The sequence below is a fragment of the Nansenia antarctica genome (assembly GCF_963989245.1).
Source record: "Nansenia antarctica genome assembly, chromosome: 10".
NCBI lineage: Eukaryota > Metazoa > Chordata > Actinopteri > Argentiniformes > Microstomatidae > Nansenia > Nansenia antarctica.
In genome coordinates, this window is record NC_137680.1 from 6017628 (window position 1) to 6035127 (window position 17500).

Consider the following 17500-nt stretch of genomic DNA (forward strand, 5'->3'; position numbering starts at 1 on the left):
AACCTGAACTTGGATCTTTGACCCAAGGGGCCATTGTATTGACCAGCTACTGTATTCCTCCACTCTGATTGGTCACTCACAGCATGGGGAGCGCGGCTCGTGTAGCTGTCGCCACAGGTGGAGGTGCCGCCGGTAGTTACAGCAAGATAGTGTTCACTGGCTGGGACTACGGTTGCCAGGGAGACCGGGCCACCAGACTGAAACAGAATAGCATCCGCTACCAGCTAGAGGTCAGTGTGGGGCTCTCTGCCATTCACCAAAAGGGGGGATGATGTTGACAAGAATGGTGGTAACTGTCCTTCAAGAGGATAGGTCCGCAGGTCATTAAGTACTCATCCATCACCACACACACAGTAAACAGGGTTTTGACCGCGAAAGAAGGATTTGAGTCATACAGTTATCGTTCATTGAGTTGAGTCTTCCCCTTCCCTTCCCTGCTCTCTCTCTCTCTCTCTCTCTCTCTCTCTCTCTCTCTCTCTCTCTCTCTCTCTCTCACTATCTATCTACCTACATCTCTCCCTTTTCAGGTAGACCTGGAGGAGGAGAGGTTATTGAAGAAGGCAAAATCTCTGACCTTGGGTCAGATGGTGGGTCTGTACTCTCTTCGCCTTGTCTCCAACATTGTATGTCTGGTCCTCATCGGAGCAGCCTTTTACGGCATCGCCCTGGCCACTGAGTTCAGCCAGGTCAGTCCAAATTCATATGGACCTTTCTTTATTAGTCTAATAGCCCTTAGTATTGGGTCTTTTCTAGCTGAACTTTGACCCTTGACCCATTCTTCTTGTCATTCAGAGTATCAACGGGGAGACAGGGATCAGGGGCCTGGTCTTGGAGTACCTACCCTCCATCGTCATCACTGCAGGCAACTTCCTGGTACCCTTTATTTGTGACCAGATTGCCCTGCTGGAGGGATACTCTCCCAGCACCACCGTCATAGTGGCACTGTTGAGGTACCTGTCTGTGTGTGTGTGTGTGTGTGTGTGTGTGTGCGTGTGTGTCTTTGTGTGTGTATATACACAAGCTTGTCCGTGTAGGGATAAGTATGATGAGGATACAGAATCAGATTATTTCAGTGATCCATGTGGTGTGTGTGATCTCTTGTTTGTGTTCAGGTCAGTGTTTCTGCGCATGGTCAGTCTGGGCGTGCTCCTCTTCACTCTGTGGGGTCAGATCACCTGCTACGACAAGGGCAGTAAAGCCAACTGTGAGATGTGCGGGTACAACTACAAGGAGTATCCGGTAAGTGGCCTCCACTTCTGATTATTTCCTCACCATTAATCTGCATTAATCATCTGAAACACAGCAGGAGGTGTAAGCAGATGGTGGAGGCCTCTGAGGCCAGCGCAGATGAAGGAACAACTTCATCTCAAAAGCTTGAGATGACTATTGAGATGTAGTGTCTTATTTTTCATTGTGCCACCTGCGATCTCTCGACACTGTGTGTGTGTGTGTGTGTGTGTGTGTGTGTGTGTGTGTGTGCGTGCGTGTGCGTGTGTGTGTGTGTGTCATAGTGCTGGGAGACGCGTGTGGGACAGGAGATGTACAAACTGGCCCTGTTCGACTTCCTCACCACCATCGCTGTCCTCATCCTGGTTGAGTTCCCACGCAGGTACTCCTCAGTCACCAATTGAGGGAATTTCATCCCTTTAATGTTTAATATGTAATGATGAGATTAAGTCTGTGCTAAATGTCTGGTTGTTTAGTTTGAAAGTAAATGACTGAATTGTGTATTGACCAGGATGGTGGTGGACAACTGTTCCGGTAAGCTGGCCCAGTGGGTGGGTCGGCAGGAGTTCCTGGTCCCTTCTAACGTACTGGGTCTGGTCTACGGCCAGACGGTGGTGTGGACCGGAGCTCTGTTCTGCCCTCTGCTGCCTGTCATCAACACCCTCAAGTTCATCATCCTCTTCTACTGCAAGAAGGTGAGAAGGCTGCTTACAGTACTACTGTACCAAAGGGGTACACTACACACACATTTCTATAGACATCTTTCTTGCTCAAGTTGAGAACTAGGTTACACTGCTCCTCCTGAGACATCTTCCGCCCCTCAGCACTACGTCTCCTAAAGACACCCGCTTTCCCTCTACTGTGTCCCTAAGAACTTCTATTGCCCCCCTTGTACTGTTTCTCTGTTTCTCCAGTGTATTTTTTTTTTTTAAAACAAGGTTTTAGAAGAAGGTGATAGGAGAAGGTTTTTCCTTCTATCAATGGCCCCGGGCCTGAGCTGGATTACTCTTCCTGCTACGAATGGTGGACTGATGATTCACATGCTTAGTATTCAAATGTATTGATTGTAAGTCGCTTTGGAATAAGGCGTCTGCTAAATGCCAAAAATGTAAACTACTTATGGGCAGAATCCTAAATTGAGATACAGGCTGACAGTTTCTTCTCCCTCTCTCCTCTCCAGATCACTCTGTTTTCGAACTGTTGTCCAGCAGTGAAGACGTTCCGCTCCACCACCTCCGCCTTCTTCTTCCTGGTCGTGCTGCTGTTTGGCTGGATCCTTGCCCTGGTCTCCATGATCTACAGTCTGGCAGAGTGAGTGCCTGACTAGAATCCTCCCTGCTGCTCTGCACGCTGGCTATTGATTGGAGGTTTTATAGTTGTAGCAGTATTATAGGAGTTTTAGTATCGGAGGTAATGATAACAGGAAGGAGAGGAGCAACAGTGATAAATGGTAAACGGTAAATGGACTGCACTTATATAGCACCTTTTTTGCTGCTCCAAAGCGCTTTACAACGGCCTCTCATTGACCCATTCACACACACACATTCACACACCCATGGTGGCAAGCTGCCATGCAAGGCGCTGGCCCGCTCACTGGGAGCAATTTTGGGGTTCAGTGTCTTGCCCAAGGACACTTCGACATGTGGCCAGCCGGGGCTCGAACCACCGATCTGCCAACCTTGTGATCATTAGGCGGCGACTCTACCTCCTGCGCCACAGCCGATGTATGTAATACCTCTGTCTATGGGATGGACTTTTATTTGAAATACCACTGGTGTTGTTATTGTGTATCTGTCTTATTCTCAGGATCCATCCCTCCATGAGCTGTGGGCCGTTCCGTTCTCTCTCTATGATGTGGGATATCGTTCCCAACACCTTCCGTACGCTCTCTCAAGCAACACAGGAGTTCCTCTTCTATACTGGCTCCCAAGCCTTTTCCATCCCTCTTTGTCTGTTCTCCTGGTGAGTGACAACAATGTATTTTCACCTCTAGATACATGGGTTACATTATACATCCTTTGTTTAATCACTGTTTCTATGCAATTGTTTCTATGTCATTGATTATCTCACCATTAGGGAAACTACGTACTGCTCTCTACTGCTTATTTACTTTTTACACATGGGAGGACCATACCTGCATACAGTGGCGGACTCAGGCTGTTTGAAGGGCAGGGGCGAAAAGAAAGAAACTGCACAACATGGGACCCCATCAGTGCACATGGTCAAGTTTAGACCATTGGAAGGGCAGCCAATAGGGCACATCCTCTAATTTTGCCACTCAAAAGGGCACTTTAGTGCGACGTTTTTCAACTGTGGGGGCACATGGTCAAGTTTAGACCATTGGAGGAGCACCAATAGGGCACATCCTCTAATTTTCGCCACTCAAAAGGGCATTTTCGCCACTCTAAAGGGCATTTTCGCCACTCAAAAGGGCATTTTTGCCACTTAAAAGGGCACTTAAGAGAGACGTTTTTCAATCGTGGGGGCACCAAGAGGGGCGGTCGCCCCCCCCTGCCCCCCACTGAGTCCGCCAGTGCCTGCATACACTTGTTATGGTCATGCTATGTGCTGTCTCCATGTATACAGAAAAAAAAATCCATAAGAAGGGTTTTGTTTAAACACAGATAATTTTTTTCCCTTACAGTGTAGTTCTTTGTTATGTGGTCGCCGTCACCTCAGTCTATGGGAACAGTGTTGCTCTGCTAAGGGCTCAGCTTAAACTGGTGAGTTTTATACTCTCTCTGTCTCTGTCTGTCTCTCTCTCTCTCTCTGTCTCTACCCATCCATCCACACGCACAGTACCTTCAACCTCCCTCCCTGTGTGTGAGTGTGTGTGTGTGTGTGTGTGTGTGTGTGTGTGAGTGTGTGTGTGTGTGTGTGTGTGTGTGTGCGTGTGCGTGTGCGTGTGAGTGTGAGTGTGTGTGTGTGTGTGTGTGTGTGTCTAATTTCTCTCCTGTAAAATTAGGAGACTTGCACACTCATGTGGTCATCAACCCTGGATGCAGAATGAATGTGCTCTCCTGATAATCTCAGGTGTGTAGTATTACCTACCTATGCAGTGTTTCCTATTGGTTAACAGGAGGGCCGTGACAAGCAGTTCCTGGTCAAGCAGATTGCGGAGTTAAGCAGGAAAATAGGGGTTCCGATGGATCAAAGATGAAGAATGGACAACTACTGTATGACGCTAGTACAGCGTGGGATGGAAATTGAATTATAGAGGACCAGAATTCCAACGTATACACTCCAGACCTAACCCTAGACACTTGTCTGATCTGACACCTTGCCTGAAGATTATTTCCTTTATGTTTTTTCTGTTTTTGAGTTAGAATTCTCTATAATCTTACTTCAATGCTCAACTTGACAATGAGGCAAATACGACTGGTGGATTGATGATTCACTTGCTTAGTATTCAAATGTATTGATTGTAAGTCGCTTTGGAATAAGGCGTCTGCTAAATGCCCCCCAAAATGTAAAATGTAAATACTGTATGCATTATGAAAGGGACAAATACATTGACTTCTTAATTATTTCTCTCACTTGTGTTTAATATCTTCTTTTCTTTCAAATAAAAGTCCATCCCATAGACTTTATATAGCTCCTAATTGTTGTATTTCAGATAATAGGTTGGTTATGATGAACAAGATAGTAGAGTATCAAGTCCTCGTGCGCCCCCTGGTGTCCAGAGAGAGAGAACACTATTTTTCAAGCGTTAGCATGATTACGTCACATGTTATGGACACGTGTATCCGGTTTTGTTTTCCGCCAGAGCTTTGGTAGAAAGTTCAGTTCTCGGATTTGTAAATCACTATATTGTTCTTGGTTTGCCAGTTGTGTTTGATAAATGCACAGCGTCTGAACCAAACCCGTATTTTGAAAGTGTTGGATAAAAAGTAAATCGAAATAGCTTGTTCTGGTATGTGAAAGAGGGAGTGACCAAATACCGACTGGCATTTACCTAGCTAGCTATACTGTATATGACAAAGATACAAAAAGAGAGTAGTTAAAGAATAAAAATGAATATTCTACCTAAAAAGAGCTGGCATGTTCGCAACAAGGACAACATCGAGCGCGTGCGGAAGGACGAGGCTCAGGCCGCTGAAGAGGAACGCGAGTCCCTGCGCCGTGTGGAGCGAGCTGAGCAGGAGGTAACCAGAGATACATACATGTCTCCCACCCGGGCCCCAAACTGCATAAATGTATCATGAGAAGTTGGTATATATGTTACGGTACATGTGGGAAAACTAGGGTTAGGGTTAGGTGCTAGGGTGACTGGGTACATGCTGGCATGTCTAACCCTAATCCTAACTCTAACCCTAACCTTAACCTTAACCTTAACCCTAGCACCTAACCCTAACCTTAACCGTAGCACCTAACCCTAACCCTAGTTTTCCCACATGTACTGTAACATATATATCAACTTCTCATGATAAATGTATACGGTCTGAACCCTTGGCATGATTCAATAATGTCAAAAGCAGCAATTGAATATAGCATTGTATAGGAGACATGTTGTTACATTATGAGTATGCTGAAGTACATAGGTCAAATTAGGTCATTTCAATATTTGTGCTGAACGTTGTTTTAAAGTCCATGCCCCATTCCCATTGTCATGATGATCTCTGTTCTCTACCTCATTCTTGTAGGCTCGTACAGAGTACCTGAGATCCAAGTCAAGAGCTGCTCTTCAACAGACAGAGGGATGGAAAGATGACAAAGAGGGAGAAGAGAGAGTGGTGGAAGAAAAGAAAGGAGTACTGGAACACCTCAATCTGTTCCCTCTTGAGGAGTCTTCGGACAAGAAAGGAAATGAGGAGTATCTCAAAGACAAGAAAGTTGAACAGGTGACCCAAGTTGCAACCATTTTTTTGCTACCACCTCTCCTTCAAGTGTCCTTGTGCCATATCCTGCTTTTTGCATCTCCAAAACGTCTTGTCTCCGTTAGAGCTAGTCAGTCAGTCAGCCAGCCAGCCAGTCAGTGACTGACGGAGAGCACATGATTAGTTTTTGTCCAAAGCTATAGCCTGAACATGTAGGTGAGTTCTGCAAACTTGGTTTTGAGATTTAAATATTTTTCAGGGGCAACAATGACACAAAGATTATTATTTATTTTTTAAATTATTATTTGACCTTTATTTAACCAGATAAAATCAGTTGAGAACAAATTCTATTTTCAATGATGATCTGGCCAAGAGGTCCCGGCAAGAATAGAATTTCAGAATTTCTTAAAAGAATTTCAAGACAGTGCTATGATATGCTTTGAGGCAATGTGGTGCATAGTTTGCCCTCCATAGTATTCAATACGGTGTATACAGTATATATATATATTTATATTTTATCTGAGTGGGGCAGTCCCACTCATATTATTCATTTTATTGGACAGATATAGGCTAGTGAAGACAGACAGGAAAGTAAGGAGAAGAAGGGAGAGAGGGCATGTCAACAGGGCATGGGCCGGATTCGAACCCATGCCGACATGGGCATATGTGTGCACTGTAGACAGTAGTGCTAGACCACTGGACCACCCCAGGCCACAATAAAAAATAATTCTAATCACAATATGGATCTATTAAAAATACTACACCCAAAGAGGTCACTGGGTCCACCCACCATTGAATGTTTATTTGGAAGGTGAGAGTTCATTCTACTATTCCTAACTCTATGTATCCTATCTGGTTCTAGGAGCGTCAGGAACGAGCCATCGGTCTTCTGGTGTCCCTGGGTCCACAGCCAGGGACAGAGGTGACACCATGGTACATGAAAAGTAGCCGGGAAAAAGAAGAGCAAGAGGAGAAGGCTAAGAAAGAGGAAAAGGCTAAGAAAGAGACAAAGGACAAAGGAAAAAGAGCACCGCTAAGTGAGGAGGAGAAGGCAAAGAGAGACATGAGGAGGAAGGATATGCTCGATCCCTTGAGAGAGATGAAGAAAGCCCTGGCAGTGAAGGAGAGGAAAGAACACAAGAGTAAGAGAAAGGAGAAGTGGGATAGAGGGGAGAAGAGGAACAGCAGTGGAGACAGGTGAGAAAACGGCTCCCTCCAATTTATCAGCTTACATACAGCATCATAGATACATAAGTGACATTAACTGATAATCTTATGCATTTGCTTTTAAAATACCATATGTATAGATTCATAACTATTGCTTAATTATCTTACATCTCTCTCTCTCAAAGGTTTTATTTATTTTGATCAAGTAACACATCCAGTTATCTGTGCTACCATGATCACTTGGAGGAGGTGCTCCTCCTGAGACATCTTCTGCCCCTCAGCACTGCGTCTCCTAAAGACACCCGCTTTCCCCTCTACTGTGTCCCTAAAAACTTCTATTGCCCCCCTTGTACTGTTTCTCTGTTTCTCCAGTGTAAAAAAAACAAAAAAAGTTTTAGAAGAAGATGATAGGAGAAGGTTTTTCCTTCTATCAATGGCCCCCGGGCCTGAGCTGGATTACACTTCCTGCTACGACTGGTGGACTGATGATTCACATGCTTAGTATTCAAATGTATTGATTGTAAATCGCTTTGGAATAAGGCGTCTGCTAAATGGCAAAAATGTAAATGTAAATGAGGTGCATGAGTCTCTTGATAAACACCTGTTTGATGGCCCTGCCCTCCCCTCTTTTCTAGCTCTATTGAAAGGTTGCGCGCAGAGAGATTACAGAGAGAGGCGGAGGAGAAGCGGAGGGCCCAGGCCCTGGTGGACCAGAAGAACGGAGGAGGGAAAGAGAAGGAGCACGGGAGAGAGACTGAGGAGAGGGAAAGGCCGTACAACAGTGCCTACTTCCCAGAGCTGGCTCGCAAGCGTCAGAGGAGGGATCGGGATGACTGGAGAGATATGATTTTGAAGTCATAAGCCAGCGTTGGGGTTTGGACCATACAGAACTCTAAGACATGGCAAGCATGTGTGATCTGTGTTCATATTGAAAAGACACATTTTGTGATTGTTTTTTATTTTATTTTAATTGTTTTTCTGAGTTTTTTTTAATTTTTATTGACAGATACAGTAGATATTTAGACAAGAAGGATGGGGGAGAGAGAGAGAGGAGGGATGACATGCAGGATATGTCCCTGGCCGGAATCGAACCGGGGACCCTGCGGTTACATGGTCAACACTTAACCCGCTACGCCACCTAAGCGCCCCAGTATTTTGTGATTGTTAATTTACAGTGTGGTCCCTTTATTGTAAAATCTGCACAAACTGTTATTGTAATTCACACCAATATCATAAACGAGAGAACCGGGACCTTTTTTCAACTGTATTGATGTGACATGTGAGTGCTTGTAGGCTATTTGTGCTGGAACATGGAGGTGAGATGTATGATCAGAATCAGAATTGCTTTTATTACATCCAATGTACAGGTACACAAGGGTAAAATTCTTTGGCTTAGGTTCTTCAACATTGGCATTGCAGCAAGATCCAAAATTACAATAATAGAATAAAGTAAAATAATGAATAAAAAAGTAAACAGGTAGTCAGGTTGTGATCAAGTAAACAGTGTGCAGGTAGTCATATAATATATATATATATATATATATATATATATATATATATATATATATATATATATATTTTTGTAGTGAGAGTGTGGATGGTTTGATCTATCAACTTTTTATCTTTTATCTTATCTTTTATCTTTATCTTTAACAATTAACTTATTTATCAGGCTATCCAGGAAGATTCTTGAGGTATTTTTTCTTCTGTTGACATCATTTCATGATTGAGTTATTAGGCATACAATATAGCCAATATCCTGTGGTATCTTTCCTTTGGATCTGCACCGATATTTAAACAAATTGGATTGGGTAGCACAATATGGTTGTTTGTCTGTGGGCTGGGATGTGTCCCAATAGTCTAAAGTGACTTCATCCCCTTTCCTTTGTACTGATATTAAAGAACAAGATGGGTGAAATCAATCTCTTGGCATTGCCCCTGTCGTCCTCTGGCTCAGTTCCTAGAGCAGGGTGCTAACGACGCTTAGGTTGTGGGTTCGGTCCCCCGCTGGGACCATATATACTGACAAATGTATGTACTCACTGCAATGTAAGTCACTTTGGATAAAAGCATCACCTAAATGGCATATATTGAATCAAATTGAAGGGTTGGAGACAAGGTGAGGGAGCCACTTCCGATGACTATTTGCACCCTATCAAAGTGGGTGACGGTGGAGAGGAAGGGAAAGCAGTCTGTCAGGGCTGGACAGAGCCTGAATGAGTGTGTCTGGCATTCTGCTCTAAGTGATAAACTACTGAGTGATAATTGAGCTCGAAAAAGCAAGACCACCAACAGCTTGATAAAGTTACACTGTGTTGCTTATTATTATTATAAGTGGTCATGTGTAAAAGAAAAGAATAATAGGTAATTAGGCCTATGCATGTTAATAAAACAAACATTCTTTCATTTCTTTCATCTTTTTTTTTTTTTTACATTTGAATAGGTCAATGTAAATCTACAACATATTAATAAAGAGTCCTCCTGACCTGTCTTGTGATTTAAAACATCCGATGTATTATTATAATTGTTGTTAGCAAATCCATCACATTTCAGGAGATTGCGCCAACCAATGTCATAATAAACAAAATCATGTTAATCTAAAAACAGGTGTACACCGACTAACCCGAGACAACGGCTGGCTGGTGCGAGACAGACAGACGCACAATCTTGAATTTACACACAACGACGAGCGGACCGTGATAACGCAAAGCTCAGTTGTCTCTGACGTAGTCACCGTTTAACGGTAGAAATACTACGGTGAGGGGGAAAGAGCCCAAACTGGAAAAATAGCGGATGTTTTTTTTTTGTGACCTCACCAGGGTTATTTGTTGTTTTGGTGTAAATACCGCTAATTTGGATTCGTTGAGTGGACTGTCTGGATTGGGTCGGAAGGGACGTGATTGCACAAAAGAAAAAGAGCGTCTCTCCTTGCGCACCGTGTTTAATTGCGGATTAAAGGAGATCAAACGAAGGAGGGAAGGGGAGCACATTACAACAACAAGGAGACAAGGTTCTTTATTATAGGGGGGAGACAGAGAGACAGTCAGCGCCAGACTAGGAGACGATAGACGGAGGAGAGAGACTGGAGCCAGAGAGGAGGGAGAGAGGCACCGAAAGCATCGCTCGAATGGTTACTGTGCCGTGGAACCCGACGCGACCATGCACAGACACGGCTGGGTGATACTTCTAGCGGGTTGGATCATGTACTTCAACCCGGAGAGAGCCCTCGGAGCCCCGCAGAGAGAAGGTGAGTGGAGAGGGAGGTTGAATGTAATGAAATTGATGCTATAAGGAGGAGAGGGAGAGAGGGGGAGGTGGGAGGGGATGTATCTATGTATGAGAGCGTTATGAATACATGAGGAAATATTATTATGGCATCGAATCGCATGCAGTGACACAGCCTCATAAAAATACTAACACATTTAAAAAAAAATCTCTTTCATGGCTGACATTATTATAGTAGGCCGGCCTAGCCTATACAACCGTTACAGTGGGGCAATAAGGTCCCATATATAGACAATGGCCACAGTATTATCATGGAATCATAATGTGTATTTGCTCTGAAATCTTGAATTCATGAACCTTATTTCGTTGTTAGGCCATACGAACATCGATGGCATGTGGAAAATAGAGGGGGAAATAGCGACTGATATTTAAATAAGTAATTTGCCAGCAGTGTGTGCATATTCATGTTTATATTTAGCCTATTAGGAATTATGGAAATGAACTTGGAATGAAATGAACCACCTCTAAAGTAGCGTTTGTTAATGTTTTGATATTACCCCGTTTCCTTATTAGGCATTGAGTGTTTTGTTTGTGTATTATTGTGTGCAGTCATGGTGTTGTGGTGTATTGTTTTGATAAGAGCTGTTGGCACTGGAGCTGGTGGAATAGGGCCCCTGTTCTGTCCCTATTTATATGCAGTGTCTGTCTGGACATATGTCTAGAGAGAGATGAATAGAATTGCCTAAGAATTGTCCCTCTATCTAGCTTACTGATGGTGGAAGCATACATATTCTGGTATCCTACTGTATATTGTAATGATTCATTTCAAATGTTTTGCCTGTTATTTCAAACAGCTTCCAATGCATACCATAATCATGTCATATCATTTGTAGTACACTTCACCATGAGTCAAGAAGATTATTCATTCATACATTTATGATCAGCAAATAATCTATGCATATGGATTCTCATATGCTTAGGGTCTTTCAGCTTTCATTAGAATTTGTTAGAATAGGCCATAATGTTTTAGGCCTCTTACTGTTTATTTGTATTTTTTTCTGGGAAACAGGCATTTGAGGATGGAATGAATCATAGGCCCTTTGTAGGTATATCTAACACAAATATAGCCTGTTTTCAATTAGTAACTCCTGGCTATTTCAAATATCAACACATCCTCAGTTAGCTTAGTTGAGATCACTTGGAAGGACTTGAAATAAAAATGAAATGTCATGTCAAATGAAAATATTCAATTGATTGCCTATCTGAAATTGGAATGTCAACGTGTGGTATTTGACTTTTGTTGGATTTGTTGAGTGAGAGGTGAAAGTGGGTCTTTGCCAATGTTGTTAATCACAGTTAAGCCTACACATTGATCCAATACGGCCAACATCAATGAAAGTATTTTGTTTAGACTACTCGAATGGTGTTGCATCTTCACACCCATCACATATCTGCACTCAGATGCATTAAGTGGATGGGAAAACATGGTCATTTTGTTTTGAATAATGTTGTTGAAGAATATCTACAAGTGTTGATAAATGCTGGACATGCATGTTGTTCAAGTTATGATTGATAAGCCTATTTATATTAGAATGATGCAAAGTTTGGATTCTTGAAATGATCCTTTCATCGTTCATGATCCTTGATCAGTGACAAGTGTCCTCGTAGTTGTTTGAGAAGTATGAACAGATGACGTTGGCAATTTTACCTAGACAGTCTTTAATAATTAGTAGCCTAAGTGATTGTATTTAGCAATGCAGGTGGTTTTAGGATTTACAGGTGCAAAGTTACGCAGGTAGAACTTGTGAAGGGTTTTTAACCACCCTGCCCTCCTCCCTTCTCTTTTTCACAGATGGTTCGCTCCTCACAATCGACCAAGTTGAGGTACAAATGTTAAAAAATGCCCCAAACTCCCTCCTTCTCACCTAAGTAGCCAACCTTCCTAATTTGAGTGATTCTTTTCCAACCCTCCCCAGTTAGCGGCCTCACCTAAATGACTACTCCAACCCTCTCCCCTGCTTCTCAACTGTGTTTCCTTGAAGGAATGCCGTTTTTTGATACCCCCCCTCCCCCGCCCCCCACCCACTTCCCCTCTCTTTCCTAACTGGAATGGTAGACTTTCCCAACTTTAACGTTGATTCCAATCTCTCATTTCTTTTATTGATTCAGATGATGGTTTCCTTCCAAAGTTGATTTCCTCTCCTGCTTCTCCCAAATCCCAATGCAAGCTGTTCATTGGGGTGTTCCGCTCTGTTCCAAACTTACCACTATGAAAGTATGCCAACGGTTTCCCCCCCCCCAATCAATCTCCTCGATATTGTTAACACTGACTTCAACCTTTTTTCCTGTTCAATGAAGTGTCTCTTTCTCCCCTCATCCATCCATTCACTCTCTCACTCACCCACACTACATCCTAACAACAAGTGTTTTCCTTCAGGAATATCTAGCTAGATTGACAACATTAACCCTTTTCCCTCCTCCTTTTCCTCTCCCACATCCCTCTATCTTCCTTTTAAGTCTCTCAATCCAGGGCTGCGTCTCTCTCTCCTCCACCGTACGTCGTCATCCTCATCTCTTGCTCGGGGCTTGTTTCTTTTGTTCTGCTGCTCCTCACCTGCCTGTGCTGTAAAAGAGGAGGAGTGGGATTCAATGTAAGTCTCCATCATGTAAGAGACTTATTCACCTGTTTCGTCTATGTTGTGCACCACACTGTGTGCATGTCTGCATGTTGGGAGATGCATGTCTGTCCAGGGTTCTAAGTACACGTACAATAGAACCGTGGGTGGATCTATGAAAATAGTGGGCTGGACCACACACCGTGAGCTTAGAATGATAAGGTTCTATCTCCGTTTAGGGCAGTTCAGAGATATTGAGCGTCAAAGTTTTTACATTCCATTATGTTTTGTGAGATGGAACCTTTGTATTTTTATGAATTACTAACTCAAAAATGTCAATATTTTAAAAATAACACCACACAAGCATTAATAAACACCTAATGGATCAGATTATGTAAAAAACAACATTTTGACAAAAATTGAGATAGAACCTTATAATTCTAACGTCACGACACTCCCTGGGTGTTCCCCGGGAAGCCCATGATTTAAACCCTGTATAGATATAGTGGCCATTGTGTTAGTATGTATTTATTTTGTTTATGTGTTGAGCATTATGTGACCCTATATTTTAGTCTTTAGGTCATGATAATTAGTTAATTAAATCGAGTCTTTGGAGATCGATAATACTTTTACCACAAGCACAATAATTATGTTTGTTCTGAAATCCAGTTGTTTGGTTGGGTATTTAATTTAGAAATGATCGATTCCAAATGAAACTTTCTGGGTCTGGCAATGTGGTATTGGTATTTCAGCCAGCATACTGGATGCATCTGAATAGTCTAAAGTGGCCTTCCTATCTTTAGAGAAAGCAATAGGATACCTTACAAGATGCTTTCATCACATCAGTTCACACGAAGTCTCCTTCGGAAAGATGAACCAGAAGCCACGTTAGACTATAGTGATGCATCTGCTGAATTTGCATGTATTGCATGTATTGAAAATTCAATCTACTTTGAATAAGGTTTTTATTTTATTTTTTTATTTTTTTTAACTTCATAATGCACCTCTTAATTCTTCCACATTGTTCCTGTGTTTATCCGTTTATCCGTGCCCAAATCAGGAGTTTGACAATGCAGAAGCGGAGGAGTGTTCTGGGGGGTCAAGCCAGGCCCAGGAGGACAGTCTGTCCTCTTGCCCCTCCCTCCCAGAGGTCTACACCCTGCCACTCAGGGACAGGCCCAACTGCCCCGCCCTACAGGAAGGCTCAGGTAAGAAGAACCCCTCCTTCAGTGGGTACAGGGGTGGCCAATACTGGGTGCACTAAGACTGCAGTGGAGTGCAGGCTTTTGTTCCAGCATCATGCTAACACTCTTGATTGATCAAATGCTTGTTGATTAGTTGCACCAGGTGTGTTGGTATTGGGCTTGAATAACACCCTGTTCCACACCCTGTAGCCCTCCAGAACCAAGATATATTCCCTTGTTTTGATGCAGTTGTTCTTAGAGGGATGCATTTAAGAATACACACAGGTTTAGATTGGATCCCCTACTAAACACTGATATTGCGCTCACTCCTGTAGCTGAAACAATATTTGACTTAACTAATGCCATAATCGCAGCAAACATGATTAATTTCGATGCATCAAATGATGCATTATTAATATTATTTCCCCTCTCATTTCATGTCTCTCCTGTGCTTTTTTTTAAAGACTCCAAGTCCCAGTGCTTCCGAAGGCACACTCTCAACTACCTTCAAGAGATAGGAAATGGTTGGTTTGGAAAGGTGAGATAATTAACTTGTCCCCTGCCTGACCACCCTCATGTCTCTCAAACTAATGTTTCCTTTACAAGACACATCCTTTTAACAGTTTCTTTCTAAGTATATCTAATTTTGGCTTCCTACCAGTTCTCATGAGTCACCACTGTATCCCTCTCTCTCTCTCTCTCTCTCTCTCTCTCTCTCTCTCTCTCTCTCTCTCTCTCTCTCTCTCCTCTCTCTCTCTTTCACTCCCTCCATCCCCCCCTCTCTCTCTCTCTCCTCTCTCCTTCCTCTCTCTCTCCTCTCTCTCTCTCACTCCCCTCTCTCTCTCTTTCACTCCCTCCATCCCCCCTCTCTCTCTCTCTCTCTCCTCTCTCTCTCCTTCCTCTCTCTCTCTCCTCTCTCTCTCTTTCACTCCCTCCATCCCCCCCCCCCCTCTCTCTCTCTCTCTCTCTCCTCTCTCTCTCCTCTCTCTCTCTCCTCTCTGTCTCTCTCTCTCTCTCTCTCTCTCTCTCTCTCTCCCTCCCTCCAATCCCCCCCTCCCCTCTACTCAGGTGATCCTAGCCGAGGTGCTGTGTGACTGCAGCTCCTCCCAGGCGGTGGTGAAGGAGCTGCGTGTCAGTGCCAGTCCTCTGGAGCAGAGGAAGTTCTTGGCTGAGTCTGAGCCATACAGGTCAGAGAAACTGCCAACAACTGTGGTGGCCATTTTGTGTCCCCCCCATGCACTTTTAAGGGGGAATTCCAACAAACGTGTACGATTCAAACATTCAAACAATTCTAGCGTATGTACTGTATGTGATTTTTAGATCCTTGTCACAAATGGCCATTTAATGTTGATTTGCATGCACATTTTTGTGCTCCAAACTACCCAGTTTTTTACATTTCAAACATTACCAGTCAACAGGTGTTTGAATATGGTATGGGCTTATAAAAAAGAGCTGAAATTACAAATGTATGACTTGTTTCCTTTCTAGAGCCAAGCAATGCTTGTTTTTTGTCATTGTCATTTTGAGATGCAGACAAGCGTTGAAGTGAAAGAACTGCTGTATAACTGGGCGACAAGGCTCATGGATGAATGCTGGACTGACCTATTTATTATGCTTAACTTAGATTACAATTACTCCTGGCTCGCCGTCTATTTCTATCTTTCTTACACACGCACGCACACACACACGCGCACACACGCACGTACACACACACGCACGCACGCCCGCACGCACGAACACACACACTCACACACACACACACACACACACACACACACACACACACACACACACACTCCTTCATCTCCCTTTCTGTTATCTTCTTCTCACCTCTCCTCTTTCTCTCTGTCACACCCGCCCACAAACAGACGCACCGATATATTGTCTCTATCCCGCTCTCTTCTGGCCCTGTCTCACCTCTCTCTCTCTGTACATTGCTGCATTGCCTCTCTCTTTCTGTTTAATCTCTCTCTGTGTCTCTCTCTCTCTTTATCTCTATTTCTATCTCTCTATATCTCCGTTCCCTCTGTTTATGCCTTCAGGAGCCTCCAACATCCCAACATTCTCCAGTGTTTGGGCCAATGCAGCGAGAGCATCCCGTTCCTCCTCGTCATGGAGTTCTGTCAGCTGGTGAGGATGCACCCAAGGCCATGTTACTACTATTATGGGATGGAGAAGAGTTGGGCAAACTGTGGAGAGAGAGAGAGCCATTTTAGAACATACAGTGGGGTGCAAAAATGTGGGCACCCCTAGTCAAAATGCCTTTTACAATTAATATCTAAGTGAAAAGCAAACCTAACCTCTAAATGGTGCAAAGGTAAACATGACACATTTCATCACATTTTAAAGCAAGATACATTTTTATTTGTAACTTTTTACAGTTTCAAAATAATAAAACAAGGAAGGCCTTTGTTTGGGAACCCTGGCAGCTAGTACTTTGTAACTCCTCATCGGGCAACTATAACAGCTTGCAAACGCTTCCTGTAGCCAGCTACAGTCTTTCAATTCTTGTTTTTGGAATTTTCCCCCATTCTTCCTGGCAGAACACCTCTATCTCAGAAATATTCTTCGGCCTTCTTGCATGTTTGAGATCTCTCCACAGATTTTCAATAATATTCAAGTCTGGGGACTGTGATGGCCATTCCAAAACCTTCATCTCTCTTTCCTGGAGGTACTTCATGGTTGATTTTGAGGTATGCTTCGGGTCATTGTCTTGCTGGAATACCCAACCTCTCTTCAACTTCAATTTCTGGACTGACATTCGAACATTAGCCTCTAGAATGTCTTGATATTTGGTGGAATCCATTCTTCCTTCCACCTGCACAATATAGCCTTTGCCCCCAGCTGGTACACAACCCCAAAGCATAATGGATCCACCTCCATGCTTAACAGTTGGCACTTGGCAAGGTGTTCTTCTCCACAAATGCTTCACCCTTTTTTCTCCAAACATACCTTCTTTGGTTGTGGCCAAAAAGTTAAATTTTGGTTTCGTCAGTCCAAAGCACATTGTCCCAATAGGCTTCAGGTTTCTCAAGGTTTTCTTTTGCATACTTCAGACACTTAATTTTGTGTTGAGGTCGTAGGAGAGGCATCTTTCTGGCAACTCTGCCATGTAGGTCTTTGTTGTTTAAGGTACGCTGTATTGTTGTCCTGTGAACAACTAGACCGGTGTCTGCTACTCTTTTTTGCAGCTCTTTTGCAGTGATGTGTGGGTTCTTCTGAGCATTTCTCACCAGATCTCGGGCCATTCTATCTGAACATTTTC

The 17500-nt window shown here is 43.4% G+C and overlaps 2 protein-coding genes across 2 annotated transcripts in view; both read left to right on the forward strand.

The window, feature by feature from the left end:
* tmc4 (transmembrane channel-like 4) overlaps window positions 1-4418 on the forward strand; it is a gene marked incomplete at its 5' end in the record, with an annotated part of 9492 nt that extends 5074 nt beyond the window's left edge. The window contains 10 exons of the mRNA XM_080540561.1: window positions 83-230; window positions 528-686; window positions 793-950; window positions 1113-1239; window positions 1512-1609; window positions 1739-1922; window positions 2408-2538; window positions 3034-3189; window positions 3872-3950; window positions 4307-4418. Of these exons, the coding sequence (XP_080396687.1) occupies window positions 83-230; window positions 528-686; window positions 793-950; window positions 1113-1239; window positions 1512-1609; window positions 1739-1922; window positions 2408-2538; window positions 3034-3189; window positions 3872-3950; window positions 4307-4387 (1321 nt within the window). The 3' untranslated portion in view covers window positions 4388-4418. The remainder of the gene's footprint in view (window positions 1-82; window positions 231-527; window positions 687-792; window positions 951-1112; window positions 1240-1511; window positions 1610-1738; window positions 1923-2407; window positions 2539-3033; window positions 3190-3871; window positions 3951-4306) is intronic.
* A 620-nt stretch (window positions 4419-5038) lies between these two features.
* leng1 (leukocyte receptor cluster (LRC) member 1) lies at window positions 5039-8716 on the forward strand. Its single transcript, XM_080540228.1, has 4 exons — window positions 5039-5372; window positions 5871-6068; window positions 6907-7241; window positions 7847-8716. Exons 1-4 carry the CDS (start codon window positions 5241-5243, stop codon window positions 8070-8072), a joined length of 891 nt encoding a protein of 296 aa, XP_080396354.1. The 5' UTR covers window positions 5039-5240; the 3' UTR covers window positions 8073-8716.
* The last annotated feature ends 8784 nt before the right edge of the window (window positions 8717-17500 follow it).

What these genes read in the sequence shown, in the direction of transcription:
- leng1 (XM_080540228.1), top strand. Translation starts at nt 5,241, where the DNA reads ATGAATATTCTACCTAAAAAGAGCTGGCATGTTCGCAACAAGGACAAC. An exon ending in TGGAGCGAGCTGAGCAGGAG is followed by an intron (nt 5,373 to 5,870) that starts GTAACCAGAGAT and finishes TCATTCTTGTAG; the next exon opens with GCTCGTACAGAGTACCTGAG. An exon ending in AGGAACAGCAGTGGAGACAG is followed by an intron (nt 7,242 to 7,846) that starts GTGAGAAAACGG and finishes CCTCTTTTCTAG; the next exon opens with CTCTATTGAAAGGTTGCGCG.